This window comes from Cyclopterus lumpus, chromosome 5 (assembly GCF_009769545.1).
Source record: "Cyclopterus lumpus isolate fCycLum1 chromosome 5, fCycLum1.pri, whole genome shotgun sequence".
Taxonomy (NCBI): domain Eukaryota; kingdom Metazoa; phylum Chordata; class Actinopteri; order Perciformes; family Cyclopteridae; genus Cyclopterus; species Cyclopterus lumpus.
In genome coordinates this window covers 19,304,837-19,326,576 of record NC_046970.1, presented here as the reverse complement: position 1 = coordinate 19,326,576, position 21,740 = coordinate 19,304,837, and the positions used below count along the sequence as shown (strand labels likewise).

The 21,740-nt window shown below is 41.8% G+C and overlaps 1 protein-coding gene across 1 annotated transcript; it reads right to left on the bottom strand.

Moving 5' to 3' along the window:
* Nucleotides 1–1,242: 1,242 nt before the first annotated feature.
* LOC117730340 (ras-related protein Rap-1b-like) lies at nt 1,243–21,177 on the bottom strand. The gene is given in 9 exon segments (XM_034531985.1): nt 1,243–2,610; nt 8,005–8,135; nt 8,472–8,615; nt 12,850–12,990; nt 13,645–13,701; nt 13,989–14,009; nt 14,012–14,059; nt 14,923–15,011; nt 21,026–21,177. Coding segments are annotated over 7 exon segments (594 nt in total). The 5' UTR covers nt 14,980–15,011; nt 21,026–21,177; the 3' UTR covers nt 1,243–2,610; nt 8,005–8,009.
* Nucleotides 21,178–21,740: the final 563 nt, after the last annotated feature.

The window sequence follows — 21,740 nt, the reverse complement described above, 5'->3', positions numbered from 1 at the left end:
CTCGAGTCCCATCGGGAGCAACTCTGCTGTTAGTTTAGTCCTTATGAACCTCCATGTGCTCATCAGGGTACTGTTATGTTTGAACAGGTGTAGAAAATGTTGCGTGAAGCACTCTGAAATATTATCTTTTGCTGTTGCATTAAAATGTCTAAAATTTAAACTGAGGATATCGCAAATATTAAGCCTATTATACCATGTTTTGAACGAGCTCCAATGGCTGCATACTAGTGAGGATGATATTTTATAAGGAGCGCTTTGATTTCACTCGAGCCCACCTGCTACCAAAGAGCCTTCCTACTCTTCCAAGGGGACCTGGAGAAGCTGAAGAAACCTCAGAGGGAGGCGAGTCTGGAGGATGACAGCAGGCATTATTTCACAGAGGATAATGAATGCAAAAGTGTTTTGGTATTACCTCGCTTCTCAACCACTAAAGGGATTAAGGGCCCGATCAAGGCTGCAGTCTAGGTGATAAGAGTAAGAAAAAAAGACTCAAGTAGTGAGTCATACGTTCTAATCCTTTCTGCACCGTTCTTACTAGCAGACATTTAGCATCCTCCTCTGCTTGACACGTCCCCCTCTGAGACATAAGGAGCTTAGATGATGCAGCAGTTTTTTCTACCGCTTTGGAAAGAAAAAAAATAAAAGTGCTCCTACTCCTGGCTAAACAATCTGGTTGAGGTTCTCACTGACAGAATATGAGTGTGATAGATAAAGTACCTTTTATTCTTAATTGAAACAAAAACTTTATTCGAGAAAAAATATATCACAATACAACAATTGAAACTATTAAATGCTTTCATTAAATTGTGGGGATTTGCTGCTTTTCTTTATCGTTATGTTCGGGGTCAAGGTTAGTTGGTAATAGAGTTGATTTGGTCTTCTCATTTGTAACTTTTGATTTCTTCAAAAGTAGTTGTTTTAAAAAGGTCTCCTGGTTTGAAAACTTACTAAACTGTGTAAGTGATTATGTACAACAGTTACAGCGTGTAGTATAAACTTGCAGTTTAAGCCGTTATCAAATTCATCACAAAGTTGTTATATATTCAATGTGGTCTTCAATCTTTCATACACACACATTTTTTTTTTAATATATATATATATATATATATATATATATATATATATATATATATATATATATATATATATATACACACACATATACATATACATACACATACACACACACACACTTTTCAAAACCAACAGGGTCTTTAGTAAAGAAGAACCATTGTGAAAGTGGAGCACTAATTTCCTTGTGATTTATTGTCCCATTACATAACTGACTGCAGTGATGAAGGCTTTTAATCAGTTCCCTCTGAATGTGTGACACATTTGTTCAAACACTGACCCCCGGTGGCCATTGAAAGTAAGGCATCTGTACACTTAAACAGGCTAGTTACAATACTGTCCTCTCGGTATAGAAACAATACTTAATAGCTAACTAAGTGTCCCCACGCAATTCCTATTTTGATTCCACATAAAAATGTCCAACCCTTTAATAAAACAATAAAAACATCTTTTAAATTTCAAATAAGTCAAATCTGCTTTGGATAAAAGTTTAATTCACAAAAATACATTGACCAATATAATGAAAATGTACTAAAATGTACTTTAAGAATCCATAAAAGCTGGAACATCATTGACAGAAAAACACAAGAAGCATTATTAGAGTTGGTTTAGTATAATATATTTCAGCTTCAAGAGACATAGAAATCAATCCTTATTTTTCCCCATTATTCTTCTATAAAAGACCCATTTTTCTGAAGCATTAATATGCAAAAAATGGCATTAGAATATATTATGGGAGCTATGAAATCCCAGTGACCGAGTATAAAATTAAGTCACATCAGAGAGAGATATTCGCAGAAGAAAAGTCCATGAACAACAGGGCGAACAAAGAAAAAAAATATATAATAAAAATAACACATATTATAGACCTTGATCTATCATCACTGACATGACGGGCATGGAGAATAGGTGTATGGCTATGAAAAAAAAATCTCACTTTTCCACTTGAAAACATCTATACTTAATAACTGATGCATTTTTTGCATGCTCGTTTTTGATGAATATTTATAATCATACAACAAAAAAATAGGTCAACTTCCATGTCTTTCAAATACAATATTGATAATGAAAGATGAAAAATACTGAATCCAAGTACTAACTTAGTTTTCCTTCTTTTTAACGCTGTTAAATTCTTTTTGTTAATCTGTCAAAAAATTAAAGTAAGGGGGCTGTCTCTGGCCATGTAGGCGGCTCATGGACACTTTTTTTATTAAACGTTCGGAGGCTTATATCATCATCATAAGTTTGTGGTGTTTGTTGGTGCAGAAAATGGAGACCGTCCGTTCAGGGTTCACACTGAAACTGAGACACAGAGGAAGGTCCTCGGAGGCGAGAGACCAGAGTCTTCTCTCTCTTACTGTCTTTTCTTTCTCTTTACTCTCCATCTCTCTCTGGTGTAGATCATCCTTGTCTTTGATAGGAGCAATTCCGTCAGCTGATTCACCGTTTATGGCTGATGGAGGGAGGGGGGTGGGTGGGCGGGGCTGTTGGAATGCTGGCACGTTCCAATCAGGGCAACAGTTCTTCATTACAGCATTTCTGCAAGACAGCACAATGGTAAGTCCTCATTTCATAGCCTGACTAGGGTTTCCAGAACACCATCTACAAGCTGCGAGTGCCCTCTAGTGGCCGGTCAATGACATTACATCTGTAGGAGGAGCAGCAGTGGGAGGAGGAGAAAACAGAACTCAGGGCCACTATTTAAATAAAAGCTACTCAGAGTAAAATGTTGATGTTAAAGGGAAAAAGACTCATTCATTCTTATCCTGGTAAATCAAGATTAAGTAATGTCAATTTTATCAAAACAAGTCCAATATCACAAATCTGTCTCAGGGGGCTTAACAATTTGCAAACCCAAAGTCCATAGATCCTTGAATTGGATAAGGAAATACTCTCCTAAAAACAGGTAAAATAATAAAAGAAACCTAAGGAAGCGCTACAGAGGAGGGGCCCCTCTTCCAGGAAGGACATATGTGCCAAAGATGTTCAGAATAGACAATATTGACACTCAATATGACCAAATTACAGATGGAAGAATTAGGTGCAAAACATAAATGTCCCCCACTGTCAACACTTGGTCTCAGTGCCCACATTATTCAAGAGGGCTCTAGGAAGCTCCTCCCATATTTGGGACTTTGAGAAGTATATAACAAGATACGAGGTCTGTGCTCATACCTACACTAAAAATAGTTCATGATATGATGGGTTCGGCACGTGAACATGTTCAGAGTGATTCTAATATTCACATCAAATCCAAAGAGTGCACAAAGTATTGAACAGTGAAATAAAGATGTCAGTGATTCTGAAATACAATGAATAATAAACACATAACTAGAATTACTGCCACGAGGTTGTATGCCAACCAGTCAAGTTGCAGTTTACATCCCGATCACGAGAACGGACAACCAGAAAACACAATGACTCCGGCGACATATACATATGAAACAGCTTCTATACATTAGTTTGTCTGAAAACCTTTATGAAAACGCTTTAACAATAGAGAAGCCCGAGAGAACAGACAATCAAGTGCATATTCAGCTGGCTCTTGGAAAGACGGGCAATGCCACCATCCAGCTGGACAGTGAGAACTGTTGACTGTCCTCAGGGTGCAGACACAGATGCTATTAACAGTATTAGAGATGTCTGCATTCCAATCAAATGTGCAGGGCCATGCTATTATGCATGCTACTGAAGCTCAGTGGCACAACCCTCTGGGGCACTAGAATAGAAAGTAGCCATAACTAATGTCATTGGTTTCACCTGTGCTTTTCCTGCTTTGAGAAAGAGCGTATTGTGTAGTCCATTACGTACTAAACTCCCAGTTGGAGTAACATCCAACTTCGAGATTTCAAAGTTCAAAAGACAATTACCAAGTCTATAAACTCTAATTGCAAAGCTGCGTATTGAGGTGATCAAACAACATATGGCACATCGGACTCAATGTGCAGAGAACACTGCGGGTGGAAAAAAGGCCACCTGTTGCTAAATGTGCTCATATACAGTTACATCGAGATCTTTAAGCACAAACTGCTTCTTTTTAACTGCCTATGTCCAGCATGTACTACGAAATCCAGGTTTTAAAGTCTAAAAATGCAAAAACTAGTGGTCTGAACCGTAAGAATCAGTATACCATTGTATCACGTTTCAGTTCCGTGTCAGTCTCTGTCCCAGTGAATACAGCGACAGCTAAAAAAAAAAAAATCAGTGAAAGCAGCTCATGAGGTCAGCAAACTGGAAAATGCCCATGTTGTACAAAGTGAAATGTTCCATTAACTCTCCCTCGGTCCGGTCCGGTCCGAGGCTGGCACTGTACCCCATTTCCCCCCCTTACAGTGTATGAGCTTGTGTGTTGTGAACAGTGGGGCTGTAATCCCATTAGTGTTGGTTCATTGGGCTGGCCAGTGTGTAAACGGGGGGAGGGGGGGGCAGACACCGCCCGAGGGCCTGCTGACAGAGGCTCCAGTCTCACACACTGGACCACTAACTGACCAGCACAGATGGATTCAGATGAGGAACGCAGTGGGTGGTTTAGTGACACTGATGTCTGGGCTGGGCACAATGGTACCGTCTGTTTTACTAATCCTATGTCATAAAGTTTTATTCGCACAAAGATCACAGTCTCGTATAGAATCTATTCTATATTAAGTGCACTGTATGCTATAGGGATGTGTACGCTACATTTTATGAGATGAATAAAGTGATCACACCAGAGGGAATAGACAGAAAACACAGGGGATTCAGGAGAAGAGGGTCTTTGTTTTAATACCGCCAGCAGAGAATATAGTAATTATGAGACTATGACAATGCGAAAAGGAAATCCTTGTAAAGAAATTAATTGTTCATACATAAACAATTTTTTTTTTTTTTTAAAAAAGGGTCAGCTACAGGACAGCGGCCCTAAACATGGTCCAGTGTCGTCATCTAAGACACTTAGATGGTTGACAAGCACAGAAATTACTTATTGTCCTGTAGTCCTACAGTTAAAGGACAGTCTCCCTACTCATAAGTCTCACTGATCAAAAGCAGTGGGGGAAAATAAAATAGAAGGGTTTAAAAATGACGGTAACATGAGGCGCCTGTACAATCAACAGCTACGTGTCGAGGAACGGCTCTACTCAATTTTTGGGGTTTTCCATATGAAAAAGTTGCGGCGAGTACCTGGTTCTGTTTTTGGTACGACCTCGGTCGAGGTGCCAAGCGAGCTGATCAAATAGAAATCTCGTCACTAGTGTAGTAACACAGGACAGACTACCGTCAAAAGTGAAGTAATTAATTGTTTTCACTGGGAACAGATGTAAAAAAAAATGTCAACCTACGAAACTACGCCGTACAACTGACAAAGTGAAGACATTCCTCCGCTTCGTTGCCGATGAGGATCCAGGGAGTGTCACGGTGAAGATGATGTCACTGCAGTTTCAGAGATACTATCTGCAGTAACTTCCCACTAACAAGCAGACAGTCACACTCCTTGCAGGCGAAGCTTAAACTTTTCCATCAAGGTCTTTTTTTAATTCCTCATAGAACTACTTCCTTCACTTTTAACATCCAACATCAAGGGGCCACACTCCGAATGTCTTCGAGGAGACACTGCCCGGCTCTTCACCCTGACTTTGAGAGTGGCCATTAGGAACCAAGCAAGTGACCCCTTTAGGCTTATACATTCAAAGTTTGGAAATACTGAGGCCCAGCTTTGTAATCTCCATGTGAGGCTGGATACACGTCATGAGATCTCACAAGAGTTGCTCAACTGACTGAACCTAAACTCATCTTTCAAAGGAAACTTTCCAGATCAGGGTGGAAACATTCTTACCGAGACTTTCCAAGTCGGCGAGCGGTGGGCTAACCGGGGTTGAATCTTATCAGGAGCTCATAGCGACCTCTGACCTACAGTGGGTTTTTGGTTAATGTGAACAGCACTAACATTAGTCTCCCGTTTAGATTATGCCTCACATCTCATACAAAGGTGACTGTGCATTTGCCTTTTCTGTGCGTTAAAAACAATTAAGTTCATGTTTGCAAATTAATGACTTTTGGCAATTAACAGACAGTTTAGTGGTCACCTCCGCCAAGGTGCTTGTTTGTCCGCAAGATCTCGGAAAAACTACTGGCCCGGTTTTCATGAAACTTAAGGTGTAGCATGGGCCAAGTAGGAATGCATTACATTTTGTGCCCGATCCAAAACACTGAGCAAATGCATGCATTGTTCCTCAGCTCATTCAAATGAAACACAAAAGTTGGTGTATCATGACAGAATATATTGTTTAAACTGCCAACCTCAAGCTAAATTAAAATGCATATTTAGGACAATTGTTGAAAAATGTCCTTACAATTACAGCAGTGAAAAGAAATGTAACTACCAATGTTCACAAAAAGGGCTGCCACGAGCGTAGCTCGTCAAGCTGCAGTCCATCACCTAGTGTGATGGAAGATTAATTATTGAATTACATACAGTAAATATCAGTAAAGGCCAGTCTATAACTGATCTGTTTAGAGGGCTCGACGGAGAGTCTTTTTTTCAGACTTCCTCATTACAAGTAACAGACAAGACTGTATACATTATTATTATTATTTTTTTTTTAAACACATGGAAAAAAAAGACGCAGCGACTCTAAATTGTCCTAGGAAACAACCCGATGACAGATTTGGATTCCCTCAGACTTTACCAGCTGCTGCAGTCTGCTGAGGTCCATGTTTAAATCCAGCCATCACACAGTGACTCATTCATTAAACAGCAACAAAGATGTAGAACATCGCAAATGCAGGCACTTCACACTTTTGAAGGCTGACTCACGGGATGTGAGCCTGCCCCGGAACATTAACTGGATCTGTAACTAATCAGAATCAAATGTGGCAGGATGACAACTGCAATTATTTGTTGAAAGTGACAAGACACGTCCCACACATACAAGTTATAGAAAAGACATCTGATCTGTCACATGGCATAGTTCCTCAATGAACAACAACAACATGTTTATCCTAGAACTGGTCGGTCTCTCTGGATTGCGCCACACAATGTTTTACCAATTTTCCTTATGTGCTAAAGTCCTTCTGAAGCCATATTTCCACCAAGACGTTCCTATGGCTCGAGACTACCTTGTAAGGAACTATCTGGTCCCTTCAGCCGGTTGTCTGCTTTACCAGAGGGGTATAAAGACCAGCGAAGATTAGGCATATTGGTCCCATGACGTTTAAAAAAAAGCAACATGCCATAGGGTGAAGGTTGCTGGTGGTCACAGGGGGGAAAACACTCTGTAGCCTACAATTCAATGTGCCACCCATTTCATTGAAAAAAGTCTAATTAAAATAAACGTCAAGTGTCTTTCACGGCAACGACATTCACTGCTACATGCTGGATATGATGAATGAACTGCAGAGGATGAACTCAAACTAATAGTTTTAGTCCCCACAGAAAATCAGCTTTTGAGCATTAAGAGTTAGTCATCTGTATTTTAGACAACGGCCGATGTCTCAACTTTTTTTTCCTAAAAATCGGTAATAGAGTACGAACTGCTTTTATGAATGAAAGGTGGTGAAGCTGTGCTGCTGTGTGCGTTTAACCAATCAGTGACGATCATCCCTGCAAACCCCCCCTGAAAGTTTCTGTACTTTCAGAAAGTACTACCCCACTGAAATGTCCCTCAAACTTAATTTAGACCCCGGTTCCTGCAGTCAAAAAGAGCTACCGAGAGCCTAAGAAAGGAAAGTACCCACTGACGACACAATGGAATATCAGGCTATACAGATTCATTTGACTTTACTGCAGGCAAGCAGACCCATTGTAGACTGTGATGAATGATTAACTACCACTGATGTAAGCAGCCTCATCTAAGATGACATAGAAAGATCAACGTTATTACGTAACACTAATTAACCTGACAGCCTGCCTATGCATCATGACCTTCCTGAATAGGTTAGCTGCTTTTAGACACACACCTGGCTCAGAGCTGCTGCAGGGGCTGGAGGGGGGGGGTCTTTAAAGCAGGACGCAGTTGGATTTCTTTTTCGCCTTCTTCTTTTCCACTGGCGTTTTTCCTATTTATCTGTCTGACCAGGTCGTAGAAGATCTAGGATTGACGTGACAAAGAGAAACCGGAGTGATTAAATGCGATTTAATGCAGTGATAAAATCTCTTTTTACACAATGAGAACTTCAAGCAAAGCTTCATCACTAAATGTATGCATAGATGCAGATGTTTACACACACATTAAGTTTAGCACGTATAATCCAGTTGAGCCACCTACATCTTTGTTAACCCCAAAACAATTCAGATGAGGCCTCTTTTACAATCAGGTCAGCATTTAAATACTTCCCTGAGAGATGAATGTAATATTGTGGCTGGTCTTTTGAGGACTAGTTTAAAACATGAGGGTCACCAGTAGTTTGTTTCGGTGTGTACTCACATCGAGGACGTTGATCTTTGACTTAGCAGAGGACTCTAAAAAGGCACAGTGGTTCCACTGTCTGGCCAGGTTCTGGCCCTGCTCCTTCCCCACCACTCGCTCATCCTCCAAGTCGCACTTGTTCCCCACCAGGATCATCGGCACCTGGAGACAAGCAGGAAGAATAAGAAGGGGAAAAAAAGTATGAATACCTGAGGCAAGTATGTGGTTTTAAGTCATAAAAACAAAAATAAACTTGGCTTAATACATGCAACCAAAATGTAGCATTCCCTCTTCTAAAATATTTAAGTAATTTAAGATTGTTAAAATACGTAAATAAATTGCGCCGAAAAGATGAAAAACTACAGATTTGAAGCTATGAAAAATGTAAATTAAACACAGATGTGTTCAATTTATTTGAGTGGTACGCCCAAGGTTCACTAGAAAGCCCATAATAATAAATAGGAGGGAAATGAGAGAAGAGAGAGCCAATAGTGAGGAACATTTGGTAAAAGAGACTCAAAAATTATAGGAAGGAGAATGAATAAAAGTAGAGGGGGGTGAAATCGTTGATGGAACAGGGGGGACAGTGTGTTATGGCAAGGTACCATTTAAAATGTGTTGACACTAGTGCAAACACGACACTGAAGTTTCAGTACAAATTCCAAAATCATACTTTAGAAATGTTGTTCTTCCTTTCAACAAAAGGATTCTATATTTGCAAACACATAAGGATGATGTTTGTAATGAGTGCATTTAGGAAAGAAAAAAAAAAAAAACAGAAATATTAAGAATACTTCATAAAAGCCTGGATGGAAATAGGTGGTATATCAAAAAGGCAAAGTGCAATACGTGATGGAAACAGATTGAAATAAACCAACAAAGTTTTTGAGTGGCATCTTGTTGACATGCATCTACATACAATATCAGTATGTTTGGTAAATACATTTCTTCCCTTGAAAGAACAACTCTAACCTAATGGCCATGGCCTCACATCTTTACTGGGCTCACTGGTGACATTAAAGTCTGTAAGGGGTCCACAGCCAAGGGTGGACATTTGGGACTGGGAGGTAGTAAGAGTTATAGGAGCACAATATTTGTTAACAAAAGCTCATGTGCATCCTCGAAGGAAAAGAGTGGAGACATGTTTATTAACAGCTAAGTAGTCTATTCATTTAAGTTTGAAGCCTGGATTAAAGAGCCAAAGACAATCAAGGAAATCAATGCATCCCCATGGGAAGGCAGGGGGAAAAGAATCACTTAGTTACACAACAGTGACAAAAGAGATTAAAGAATCAATATACACTTGCAATTAATTGAGTTGCGGTTGGTTTTTGTTTCTTTATAGAGGAACGGCTAAACTGAGAACACAACCACGGAGAACATAAGCACTGACATGAAGTACATCTGGTTTGGAATCTTCCAAATACTTCTTCTTCAGTGCCTCAAATTCCAGGTTTAACCAAATGTAAAAAACTCTGAGGAAGAGAGAAATAATCTGGGCAAAACTTCAGCCCTAACTGTCACAGTCAGGGCAGTCAGGGTGTCGGGATGCGTCTCATCCTGCCTGCTGTTTCCTGACCGTCTATCTAGGGAGCACGCAGGCCCGGAGGAAGTGATGGCGGCCCCGCCCAGCCGGATAACATCGCTTTCCTTCCTGAATGTTTTCCAACATTTCAGCGGGATTCCACGCTCCGGCTGCTCTCTGGAATTACACAATAGTGAGAGGCTGTGTGTATGCGCGAGGCTGTGTGTGGATTGCATTCATTCAGCGCTTGAACCCGTCTTTATTGTACAAACTATGACAACAGAGTAAGGCTCCAGTTTGAGGACGAGTTCAGCATTTTGTCTCTTTTTCAGGGGTTCACAGGATGTGTTGTGGTGTGTCACAGCTTAACAAGCAAGAGACATAATCAACTGGTGGAAAATGTTGCAGGCAGCACAACAGGCGCCAATAATATATCAGCGGAGGAAATCTATTTGTGGTGGGGACAGCAACAAATAAATCAATGCCTGGGAAATCCTGCCTTCGCTACCTTCTCCTGGTTCAGAAACACGGCACCCAAATGTGTCTTGTGGATCTGAAATAATGGATATTTGTAAGAAACATGCTAGTACCCTGACATGTGCCAACTTGCTGAAACTTGAGACCTTCCAAGTCTACTGTTCAGAGGTTGTTCGACAGCGGTATGGCCACACTCCTCCAGAAAATGTAATACTTTTGTAGGCATAGTATCAATATTCCAGGTTCCTTCTTTCGTTTCTCTCCCCCTCTCGCTCTCCCTGGGCGGTGGGACAGACGACAGGAAACTGCAATGTTTAGATTAACCCTGTGGAGGTTGCTGCTTGATGTTTGATATCCAAACAAGCCCTCGCACTGGACTGCTGAACGACATTTCTCCCAGGGGTCCTGGGAGAACCAGTGGTATGCCCTCCTAACACAAACGTTGAGCCAAGCTGGGATGAAAAGGATGGAGAGAGGGAATGGTAGGATTAAGATATGCAGGGAAGAAAAAATGTTCAGTGTCAGCGGCACACAAGGCAGCATTAACCTACTTGAAGAATCCAAGCAGCCCACAGAGAATCTGTTCAGAAGCCGTTTACATGCTACAGACAGGTCCTGTCCCGCCCACAATGGCATGATTGGATTGTGGGGAACCCAGAACAGGGGAGTATAGAGCAGCTTAAATGAATAGAGCCAGTCGTTGCAAATGGCGCAGTGAGTCACAAGCATGGAGTCAGACATTAGTACCATCAGAGACGGAGATGGCCCGGAGAAGTCATAAGACCTCTCTTACATAAGAACTGTGGAAGTAAGGGAAGTAAGCTTTTCATATAGTGGTGACTGATCATTCACGTTATTCTTCTTTCTTAATGACTTCTTTAAGGAGATGGAATGTGGCCCTACTGTGATCAATGTACAGTCTTTCAAAGGCTTGTTAATTGAGCTTGGCAATATCAAGTGAGTCTGTACATTTCGCCAGCTTTGCAGTAAATGGTGCGTGGAAGAGCGAAGAATGAGAACAGCTGCAGCAGCAACTAGAATGTCTGCTTTAGCAATACCGTCGTCTTGGATAGGGGGGGGGGGGGGGGGGGGCGGGGGGGAAAGGAAAGAAAAACACATTAAGCATTTCCTTGGTCGTGTATTTCTGCAAGGGGCAAGGAAAGATAAACAGATGTCACGGTCATCATAGGTGAAGGGATACGAATCACCAGTGGACCGTATAGCAGACAGAATGGCTTGTACTACTCAGATAAGCATGAACCGAGGGAACACAGAGAAGAAAAGGACGTTGTTTTCTTGCAAGTCAAGGAGCCACTGATCCTGCAATCCATATGTTAGCCTGAGGCTAACCTCAGTTCCCTAACCACGTAGTCTCTAATGATGTACCACAGCCTCACAATCCAGTGTGTTTTTGATGAGCTGATGCTTTCCTTGCACATCATCATCGAAAGTCCAATCACCCGCACAGAGTGCCAGACCACGAGGAAGGCCATAGCGAAGAGGGGGGGGGGGGTTTGGAGAGCAACAAGAGTATACTGGACTAGATATAGAAGGGGTGCAGGAAAGGGACGAACGAAAAGATGGACAGAAAAGAGTGGTGTAAAATTTCAGCGCCAGGCTGCAGAGATGGTTGAGAGGGAGAGAGCGAGAGAAGGTTATAGTAACATGCATTCCCTCCTGAGATCACCAAAAAAGGGCATCTGCCCCACCAGTAAGGGGACAGAGGGCTTACTCACTCTACAGCCTCACAATTCAAAAGAGATTGCGTAAAATAGAAATGTGCTTAAACTAACAGCACATCAGGAAAGAAATGACATGACGCATCCTCTGTATATCTTCTCTACAGATCCAATCTGAGGGGCAGACTTGGGAGCGGAAAACCACATCATATGGTTGTAAAAGCAAGATTAAGGGATGAAGCTCCACTTGTGAGACAGAGACATTCCCCTTTCTTTTACTGGAGTCTCAGCTTAGTGGGGACTTTGGCTCTGTGGCCATGTTAAACAGAGGAAGTAGTCAAACCACAGAGGGACCTGCGTGGACGATAATGTTATGCTAGGCTACGTACAAACAACAAGTATCAGTAAGTGCTCTCTCATTGTGTTCCACTACACTGACAACACAAAAAGGGCACTGTGACACCATGCGCATTATGTCGAGGTTAATACAAATTTGTAAAATACCGGCATAAGATGCCGTGATTACGTGTTAACCGGTAACCATAGCAAACTGTGCAATAAAATGGCGAACAATGTAGGCGGTGAGAACACAGAAGTGGGGAGCTTGTAACCTATCCGCACTGTGTTCCACTCTGATTCTACAACACATAAATAAAAATGAGAAAAGAGTCTTGTGGACAAGTTTGCATGCAAGCAGTGCATACTATATACTTACATCCTCTGTGTCCTTTACTCGTAGAATCTGTTCTCTCAGGTCCTGGAGGTCGTTGAAGGTGGACTGTGCTGTGATGGAGTATACCAGGGCAAAGCCTTGGCCATTCTTCATGTACAAGTCCCTCATCGCTGTGAACTGCTCCTACACAGCGGGAAAAGGAAGAGGAGAGACAGGCCATGAGCTCTGTCATATATTCTCTGGAATTATATAAACACTTGAATATTTTTTGTAAAGTCCAACATATAACAGGAAATCGCAATGTTGCGACTGGTTTTGAGATTCAGTACATTAGAGTGACGGATATTATGCAGTGGAAGTGCTGCATCTCTGTCAAGTCTTTTCCACCGCACAGTCACACACATTGTGCATTGTAGGTGAACAATCAGCACCCTTGGTTTTTCTACTGGAAATGTTGCTTCTGTACCATCAACATGCATACAATTACCATACATACAATTACCACACACACACACACACACACAAAAGAGCTATTCCTACATGAACAAGTCTTTGAGTGAACAGCCATGCATTGATTGCTGTCCTTATTTTGAATACATGATGATGCTCAATGAAATTCTCAGGATACCGTTTTAAAACTGATCCCTGAAAAGAAACTGCAATGTCTGCCACCAAATATCATGGCAATCCATCCAATAGGTCTCGAGACATTCCTCTCAAAAACCACAAACGTAAGCCTCATATGGGACCGAGAAGAAAGAGGCAGGGATTCTGGGGTCCTTATTCACAGAAAAAGAGGGTATCAACAGAGAATTCAGTAGTATAGAGTTCACTTACTGTGCCTGCTGTGTCGAGAATTTCAAGCATACATTGCTGCCCATCTACCTCCACTTGCTGTAAGAGAAGAAAGGCAACAGGATAATATAACGCTGTATTTCAAATGGGGATATCACATTCTAAATCTATACTACAAAATTAAACAGATGAGATAGAAGCAAGAGACAATTATACATGTAAAGACAAAGAAAAGAATAAAAAACAGGAGGCAGAAAAATCAAGGGAGTTCGATGAGAAGAAAAAAAAACAAGAGCACAATTATATGACGTGAATCTACAAAGCAGCTGCTAACAATCAGTTCATTCCTATCCACCACTCAACCTCCCCCCTCAAGGGATACTCACCTTTCTGTATGAGTCTTTCTTATTGTAGGGTCATATTTTTCCACAAAGATTCCCTGTACAAACTGAACTGTCTGTAAGAGAAGACACAGAGCAAGCCAACGTCAGATCAATGTGACCTCCCGGCAACAAGAACAAAACATCCAGAGCGTCAAAAGTGCCATGTGTCCTCGCTGTGTTTTCACAACAACTCGGCAGGGGCACTGAAGAGGAGGATGTTCACGGTGTTGCCAGTCAGACCAGCCAGGACGCAGGAAAAAGTATGATCTTATAGGACACATGTGACATACCAATAAAAGAAGTTAGGACTGTGGCTTCATTAAGCACTGTGCTTAATGATAGGTTTGCATTGCATTAGGGGTAGACAGAGTTCACCCGATAAAAAACATGTCAGCCAGCCAGTTTGCGGGATTACTCCGACACCTGGTTGATGTTAGCCAAGCAGGGCATGCAACATTTCACAGACATTTATGGTCTCCTCACAATCTTGAACGACAAGTAGAGGCATAAAAGTTCAGGATTTTGTGTTTGTTCTTCATAAAAATTGTCACTATTTCCATTTCTAGAACCAAGGAGTTCTATAATATGTGCCTATAATATGATATATCCGTCAGTCCTGCAGCACAAAGCTAATCTTTTGTAGGCACCATACTGTACAGCACTACAGGATGTAGACCTGAACACTACCTACCAATAAATGAGTAGTTATAAAAAGCCAAAGACTTACAAATCAGGAAACAGGACAGTTTAGTCCGTGGTGCTGTGGCTCCCTGTGACAAGAATGCCTTAAATTTGTTTTTTGTTTTTTTAATGCAGTTTAAAATGACAGTGCGACTGTGTTAAGGAAACACATTGCAGAAGAGTGTGTGTGTGTGTGTGGTGTGTGTGTTGTGTGTGTTGTGGATGGGGTGGGGGGGATTCAGGACTGAATACTTACCAGAGCGGACTTGCCCACACCTCCAGAGCCTAACACCACTAGCTTGTATTCACGCATGGCGGGTTTGCTTCACCGGACAGCCCAACAGTCTGCACTGGACAAATGGGACAAATGGAGAAAGGTTAAAATGGGAAAGACAAAATGAGTAAGGTACAAAAGTAGATACATTTTTTAACTTTTGAAGCAAAACCAAGTAATTTTCCCAGCCTGCTATCTGGGTTTTTCCCACCCCAGAAAGGAAGTATTCTAGTCATTCCTGGAGGTTATGGACAAGAAGCAGCACAACAATGGAGGGAACACCCATAAGTGGAGCTGCTTCAGGGTGGAGGAGGTGAGGAGTATGTGACCCCGCTCTAACACAAACCAGCTGTGGTGTGTGAGTGTAGGGGGAACTGAAAGGGAGCTGATGATACATGGATATGGCAGATATTCCTCCTTATGACAATTCTCTGGCCTTCACACAACAAAACGCACCCTGCTGTCAGATGTTTTATTCACTCACGCCTTCTTGGTATTGGAAAAACAGCAAACTATAGTCAGTTTTTTTAGTAAAGACTGAAAACAGCTGAGAAGGGAAAAAGCTCTAAAATCTCTCTTTAAGGGATGCAGAGGTTTCTAATCATTGGCACACATTGTGGCGTAGTTTCAGCTGGGTTAGCCAACTGGGTCACTGTGTAGGGCTTCAGGGAGACTACTGCACTGAGGAAAAGAGGGGGATTTCTGAGCCTTTGCTAACTTTCTGGTCTTTAAGAAAATAAAATGCCAAAAACTCTCCTTTACAACTTCTCAAATAGAAACAGTCAGGGTTCTAAATATCTTTGGTTTATGTACTGTCAGTCGGACAAATCAAGACATCAGGAAGAGGTCACCATTTTCTGACTTTCTATTGACCAAATGATTACTTGAGAAAATTATTATTATTATGAAACTAAATTTGTTGAAACGCCCACTTCAATTCTCCCCATTTTCAGCACCTGTTCCTGCACTGAAAATGATGATTACAGTGTAATACTAAATCACAATGTAGACTCAGGGAAGGTGACACCATCATTATGGGAGCTACAGTAAATGGCAATCACTGTCCTTGTGCCTACCTATACCACATTTAGGCTGCCAAGTTACTGATAAAAGATGGAGCTGTGTCTGTGCCAAGACGCGGGTTTCTTCGACTACACATCAAAGGGCTAGCGAGCCCTCGATCCCCAAACCAGAGTATAGAACTTATCTGTCACAGGTTGAGAAGTGCAGCATGTTGGCATCAAGGCTGTGCAAATGAAATCAGTAAGTGACTTCAAGTTAAAAATCAGGTCTCATGGGAGAAAGTTTAACCTCGCTTGATAATCAACCCTTTTTGCAAACCATTAAATAACTAATCTGCAGCCAGTCTGGGAAGCAGCTGATCCCCTCCTACACTGTTCTTTTTAGCGCACAGTGTCAAAATACTCAGAAGGGTGGACAAAGGAACCAAGGACCTCCAACTTCAAACACAAGCAGTCACCATGTGGGATATGAAGCCTGGACTGTGAATAATTCATACCCAGTAATCTTCTAAACACAAAGAGAAGTTCTACTTGCACGATTAGGGAGGAGCCATTGGAGGGAAAAAGAAAAGGACCAGGGCTAGACGAGTGCTTTTGCAAACAGTCCTTGCGGCACTCATGTAAACACTCAACGAGAGTCAAGTGCATGCACAGTGTCACATACAATGTCATACAGGCAAACGTTGTACTTAGATTTAGACTATGCCCCACATTCCAGCCATCCACACGTCATAGTTCCTGTATGAACACTGGACTGACCCCAGCTAAGACAGCCACTGTCACAGAGTGGGTTCCTGACGTCAGCCATTAGAATATTATGTGACTACTTCAGATGTCGTTATAGATGGCGTCTACTTCTTTGGTGTGTTAGAGGCAGACACTCTTTATTTCAGGAGGCTGGGTGCCTCCAAAAAGAAGAAAATTCAAGAAAAGTAAAAGAGAACATTTGAATAAAAGTTTTGCTAAATCTCATTAGAAAAATATTTACAGGATTTATGACCTTTTTATTTTAATTAAACTTTAACGCAACAAAAAAATACTGTATAAGCTACATGCCATTTTCAATAAGTAAAGAAAATACAAAAACATTGTATGGTGACTGTTAGGTTTTGTGCATATGTTTAATATTAAATTGGTAAACATTGACCAATTGTGGGTGCTGACCAAAGCAGTACATTTCACAACATGTACTGGTGGGCATTCTCCTCCAGATTCTCACACATTCTAGAGTAATACTCATTTAGGAAATCCCCGTTGGTCATCCTGACTGAAGACATTACAAACTGGTATGGGATGTGCCCGGCCCACGACAGGGGGGCTCTACTGCAGGTGATTAAAACCAGCCAGAACATTATTGGTACCCATCTACTGAGCATCAGTGATATTGGTGACAATAAGTGCCTGCTAAGAGCCCAAATGGCATTAAAAGACAATACCCACCTTGGTCAAAGCCTGTTCACCTTGGCAAGAATTACAGACATATCAGCTAACATACCTCCAGACTTACATATATTATAGTTTGGTTTCTGTTTCTTTCTTATGGAGCAAAATGGACTACTAACTGCATTTCGTTGCACAACCCTGTTGCCCAACGACAATAAATGAATGAACCTTGTACCATCTTTTACATAACTGTCATCCCATGTATGTAGAGTAGCAGGTAATGTGCTGGGAAGATGACGCAGCTCTACTTTTAAATATGAATAAAGACAATCAAGTTTTGAAGTAAAAAAATACTCAATTGAGCATTAAACCACTTGAAAGGGGCAGGACTGTAAGTATGCTACCGAGCTTGAGAAAGAGTGTAGGACAACATTTATCAGCAAGAGTTCTGGAGAATGGTAAAGTGGTTGCTCTTGAAGCCTGCCTAGAGACACAAATGCCACTCTCCAACTCAAATGATATTACTAATCAACGCTAAAACAAATTCTGCTTCTAGTTCAATGAGTGAACAACACCCATCTCTTTTGAGCTGTTCTTTTTGAGCTTCCCACACCAAGCTAGTATTTCTTTTCAAAAGGCTGAAATAATGCTCTTGCTTTGACACCTTTTTATACAAACTTTCACACCAGGAAAACTACACACAACACTGCACTCTCTCAACCGCCTGCCTACACACTCACGACGCACACAAACGCACACACAGCCATTTAAGGACATCGGCCTTTAGACATCAAACCTCTCTCTCTTTCCATTGCCCTCAGCTACACACTGTCATTCCCAACAAAACAAACAAGCTGCTGCTGTTCCTCTGCTCTCGTAGTAACCCCAGCAAATAAGGAGCGAGGGAAAGCCACATGCCACAGAAAACATGCTCCACCATGACATCACTGTATCACTCACCCTCTACAGCCAAAAGTATGCATCCATCTAGGGCTGGAAATTGGACCAGGTGCTGCTGCTAGCAAGAATATGCAGTGAATGTGTCTGGATAAACTACGTCTCAAACTCGAGGAAACTGAAATTAGAGCGCAGAAGGCTTCGCAGCTAAACTAAAAAAATGCAGGATGCTAAGTTTCCTGGTGTAGTGAGGATAATCCGACAGCAACGACGCTGTCAAAGCGCCTGACTCAGCAGGCCGGTATGATTGACAGCTGCCCTCTGTATCTTACACTCAGTGCGGATGGTGAAAATGCTCACATCCGTTGGTTAGGCTAGCAGCATGATACCGATATGTGTCATGTTCTTATTTTGTTGCTTGTTGACCCACATGACAATTACAGGCGTTACACCGGAAAATAAATATAACCCCTTGAGGTTTAAGGGTAGAAAGAAACAGGGTGAGATAATGGTTGTTCTGGCGGAGTGTTTTTTTTATATTGATGAGCTCCTGGTTACTCATTACTCCACCACAACCACAGTTCACATCACTTGCTCACACTGAACTTAGCATAAGAAACCCTCTAACTCAAAAGGGAATAACCAAGAAACTACTGAAGGCAGATAAACTCAAGGAAAGGACTTGAATAAAGAAGGCAGTGCGCTTCATTTTACAGCTAACCCATTTACATATATCTTAATTGTGTCTTGGAAAGAACTATGTTAAATAGTGCTAATTATAGGGTTAGAAAAGGGGTCTGTTAAGTAAGTTGTGTCGAGTTTAAAAACAGATGTTGAAATCCTGAGAAATTTGCCTAAAAGTACAGCTCCCCTTCAATGAAAGTTGAAATTTATTCATTTTAATTAAAATATATTATTGAATTTCTTATTAGGGAAATTATTCTTCATATGCTAAACTGCATAATTGTCCGTAGTCAAAATTGCAAATGTTTGCATGTTCAGCTGACCTGCTGTGCTCAAACAAAAACACGCGCTAGCTTAGCAGTTAATTAGAAGTATACCAACCCTGCCTCTAATTTAACCTATAATTAGTGCCAAATTACATAGTTCTTTCTAGCAAACTTCCTAGTAAATTAGGAATTTACGAGCCTGTAAAAGAAAAAGTTACCCCAGAGCTTTAAAATCCCCCAAAAAAATAGATACGCTTTTCACAGATTTTTTTTTAAAATGAGCTGACCTTCAGGTGTGATAAACACTTATGAGTAATGAAGATGCTTTTGATGTTAAACGTAAAGGAATTTTAACATGTATTCATCTCACCAAAGACCTTGTCAAACTTCCTGCACAAACTTCTCTGAAGCCCTAGTTGCATAGCTCTTAGGTCTCTTTTTAGGATCACAACAACCCTGGGTGCTATCTATGAGTCAGAACAAAACTGCAGCCAGGTACAGAAAACTTTGCTGTGACTTAATTATGACAGAGATCTGAAACTGACAAACACCATCAGCAGACTACATCTGTGTCACTGGGGCCCGGACCTGTAACCACATCCTCTTTCCAGAGCGCAAGAAGGCTTCATGCTGATAGGATGGAAACGGAGTAGCTACCAACTAAAATAGCCCCTTCCAGTCTCTGTTCCTGTTCAAGAGTCCAGACAGAAGACTTACGAAGAGAGGGGGGGGAGGAAGTGAGTTTTATAGCCTGTATCTCATCATCAAACCTGGGCTATGGAGAGATTAGGGGATCTCCAGGAGGAGGCAGATGTCTCAGACAGTTAAACAATTGCAGAAACGTCTACTTCACTTGGAAAACTGTGATATTATGTTATTAATAAAGCAGAGGCGCTGTGTGTTTATAGTTTGAGGAGGATGGAGTACACACACACACACACACACACACACACCTACCTTTCCCGTTTCACACCCTGCAACAGGCTGGCATAAAGCTTGGCCCCCAGGCAAGAGAAAGTCATTTGAGCTCCTGGGTTATCTCACTGTAAATCTACCTAATTTGCTTACGGCAGCAGCATATGCTCATCACTCCAGGTCATGCTAAATCCCTGCAATCTGTGGCCACCGAGCAGCAACTAACGCTCCGTCGATGCACGATTATCACACCCGTAGCTTCCACAACATCAACCAAATGCCGCTCAAACCATTTGACAGATAAACCCTCAAATAACGTAATCTATAATCCAGGGGAACCGAGAGCAGCATCTCGTCGCAACCACATCTAGTTTCACACCAGAAAATTGCACTAAATCCGGTTACCAAAGCTCGTTAGCAGACCTCCGCTAACTAGCTCCAACGGGCCGCCGACACTTCAGCCGCTCGCGAGCTTGCAGCTCGTTAGCTCGCGAGCTGCAAGCTAGGCGACACATTCCTCTCCTCGGCGGACGCTCAAAAACACGGCTAGGTTGGTCGGAAACACGCCGCAATCAAGCGCACCCGCGGCTCCAACGTCCACCGGCCTTGGCAGGTTTCAAATCAGCCCACATCACGGCGTATTTGCTCGGGAAAGACCGACTGCTAACGTTACCTGCCCTTCCGCCCGGCCTTGAGTAAAATGGGAGTGCAACACACACACACCCGCACGCACACACAGTCTCCCGTTTTGTACTTGCGCGCATGATTCTCTTCGTTTCCCCGACACGTAAAAAAACACGAGCCGTGCAGCCGGCTGTACCTGCTAATTATCCCGCGTGTGTCGACGCGACGTGCTCCCACGCAAAGGACTTCTTTGACCGCGTTTAGCGTGTGGTAAAGTTTGGCGTTTCCACTCACCGTTTCTCGCTCGCTGTCTTTCGCCGCTCCGCAAGTGTCAGTTTGCCTCCGGCCTCTGTGCGCAGCAGACGTCACTCCCGACTATTTCTCATATTTCTTAAAAGGGCATGACACATGGGCCACTCGTCCCGCATCATTTGCATGATAACGGGGCTGCGCGGTAATGATGAGTGTCAGTTGAAATACACACTAACTAGTATTTTTTTGCAAACGCATTTCTTTCAGTTGTTTTATTTAAACATTATACGCATTCTCGAAGGATGAGTTACCTCCCCCTCCTTTTGAAATACTAACTGATGGCGTATTTTTGTGTGTAAAGTGATATCACCAAATCCTTATTGCATTGCCCATGATGTTTAAGACGACAAACTCCATGAGAACTGTTGAAAGTATTTTTGTCCCAAGTCAAAATCAAGGGCAAGTCACAAGTCACGAGCAACTTTCTAGTCAATTTCAGGTTTCACACATACACACCGTTTCAACGTTTATTGGTTATTGGTTGGGCACAATACATATATCAAATTAGTGTAATACTTTGGGGCAAGTGAAGTACCAAGTGAAGTCACAAGTCATACGCATTTTTTTTCTATTTCTGGTTTCAGACACACTATTTGACCATTTCCAAAATGTTTTGGTAAATGGTAAAATAGTTTTAATTTGATATATGTATATATTGCCCAACCAATAACCAATAAACGTTGAAACGGTGTGTATG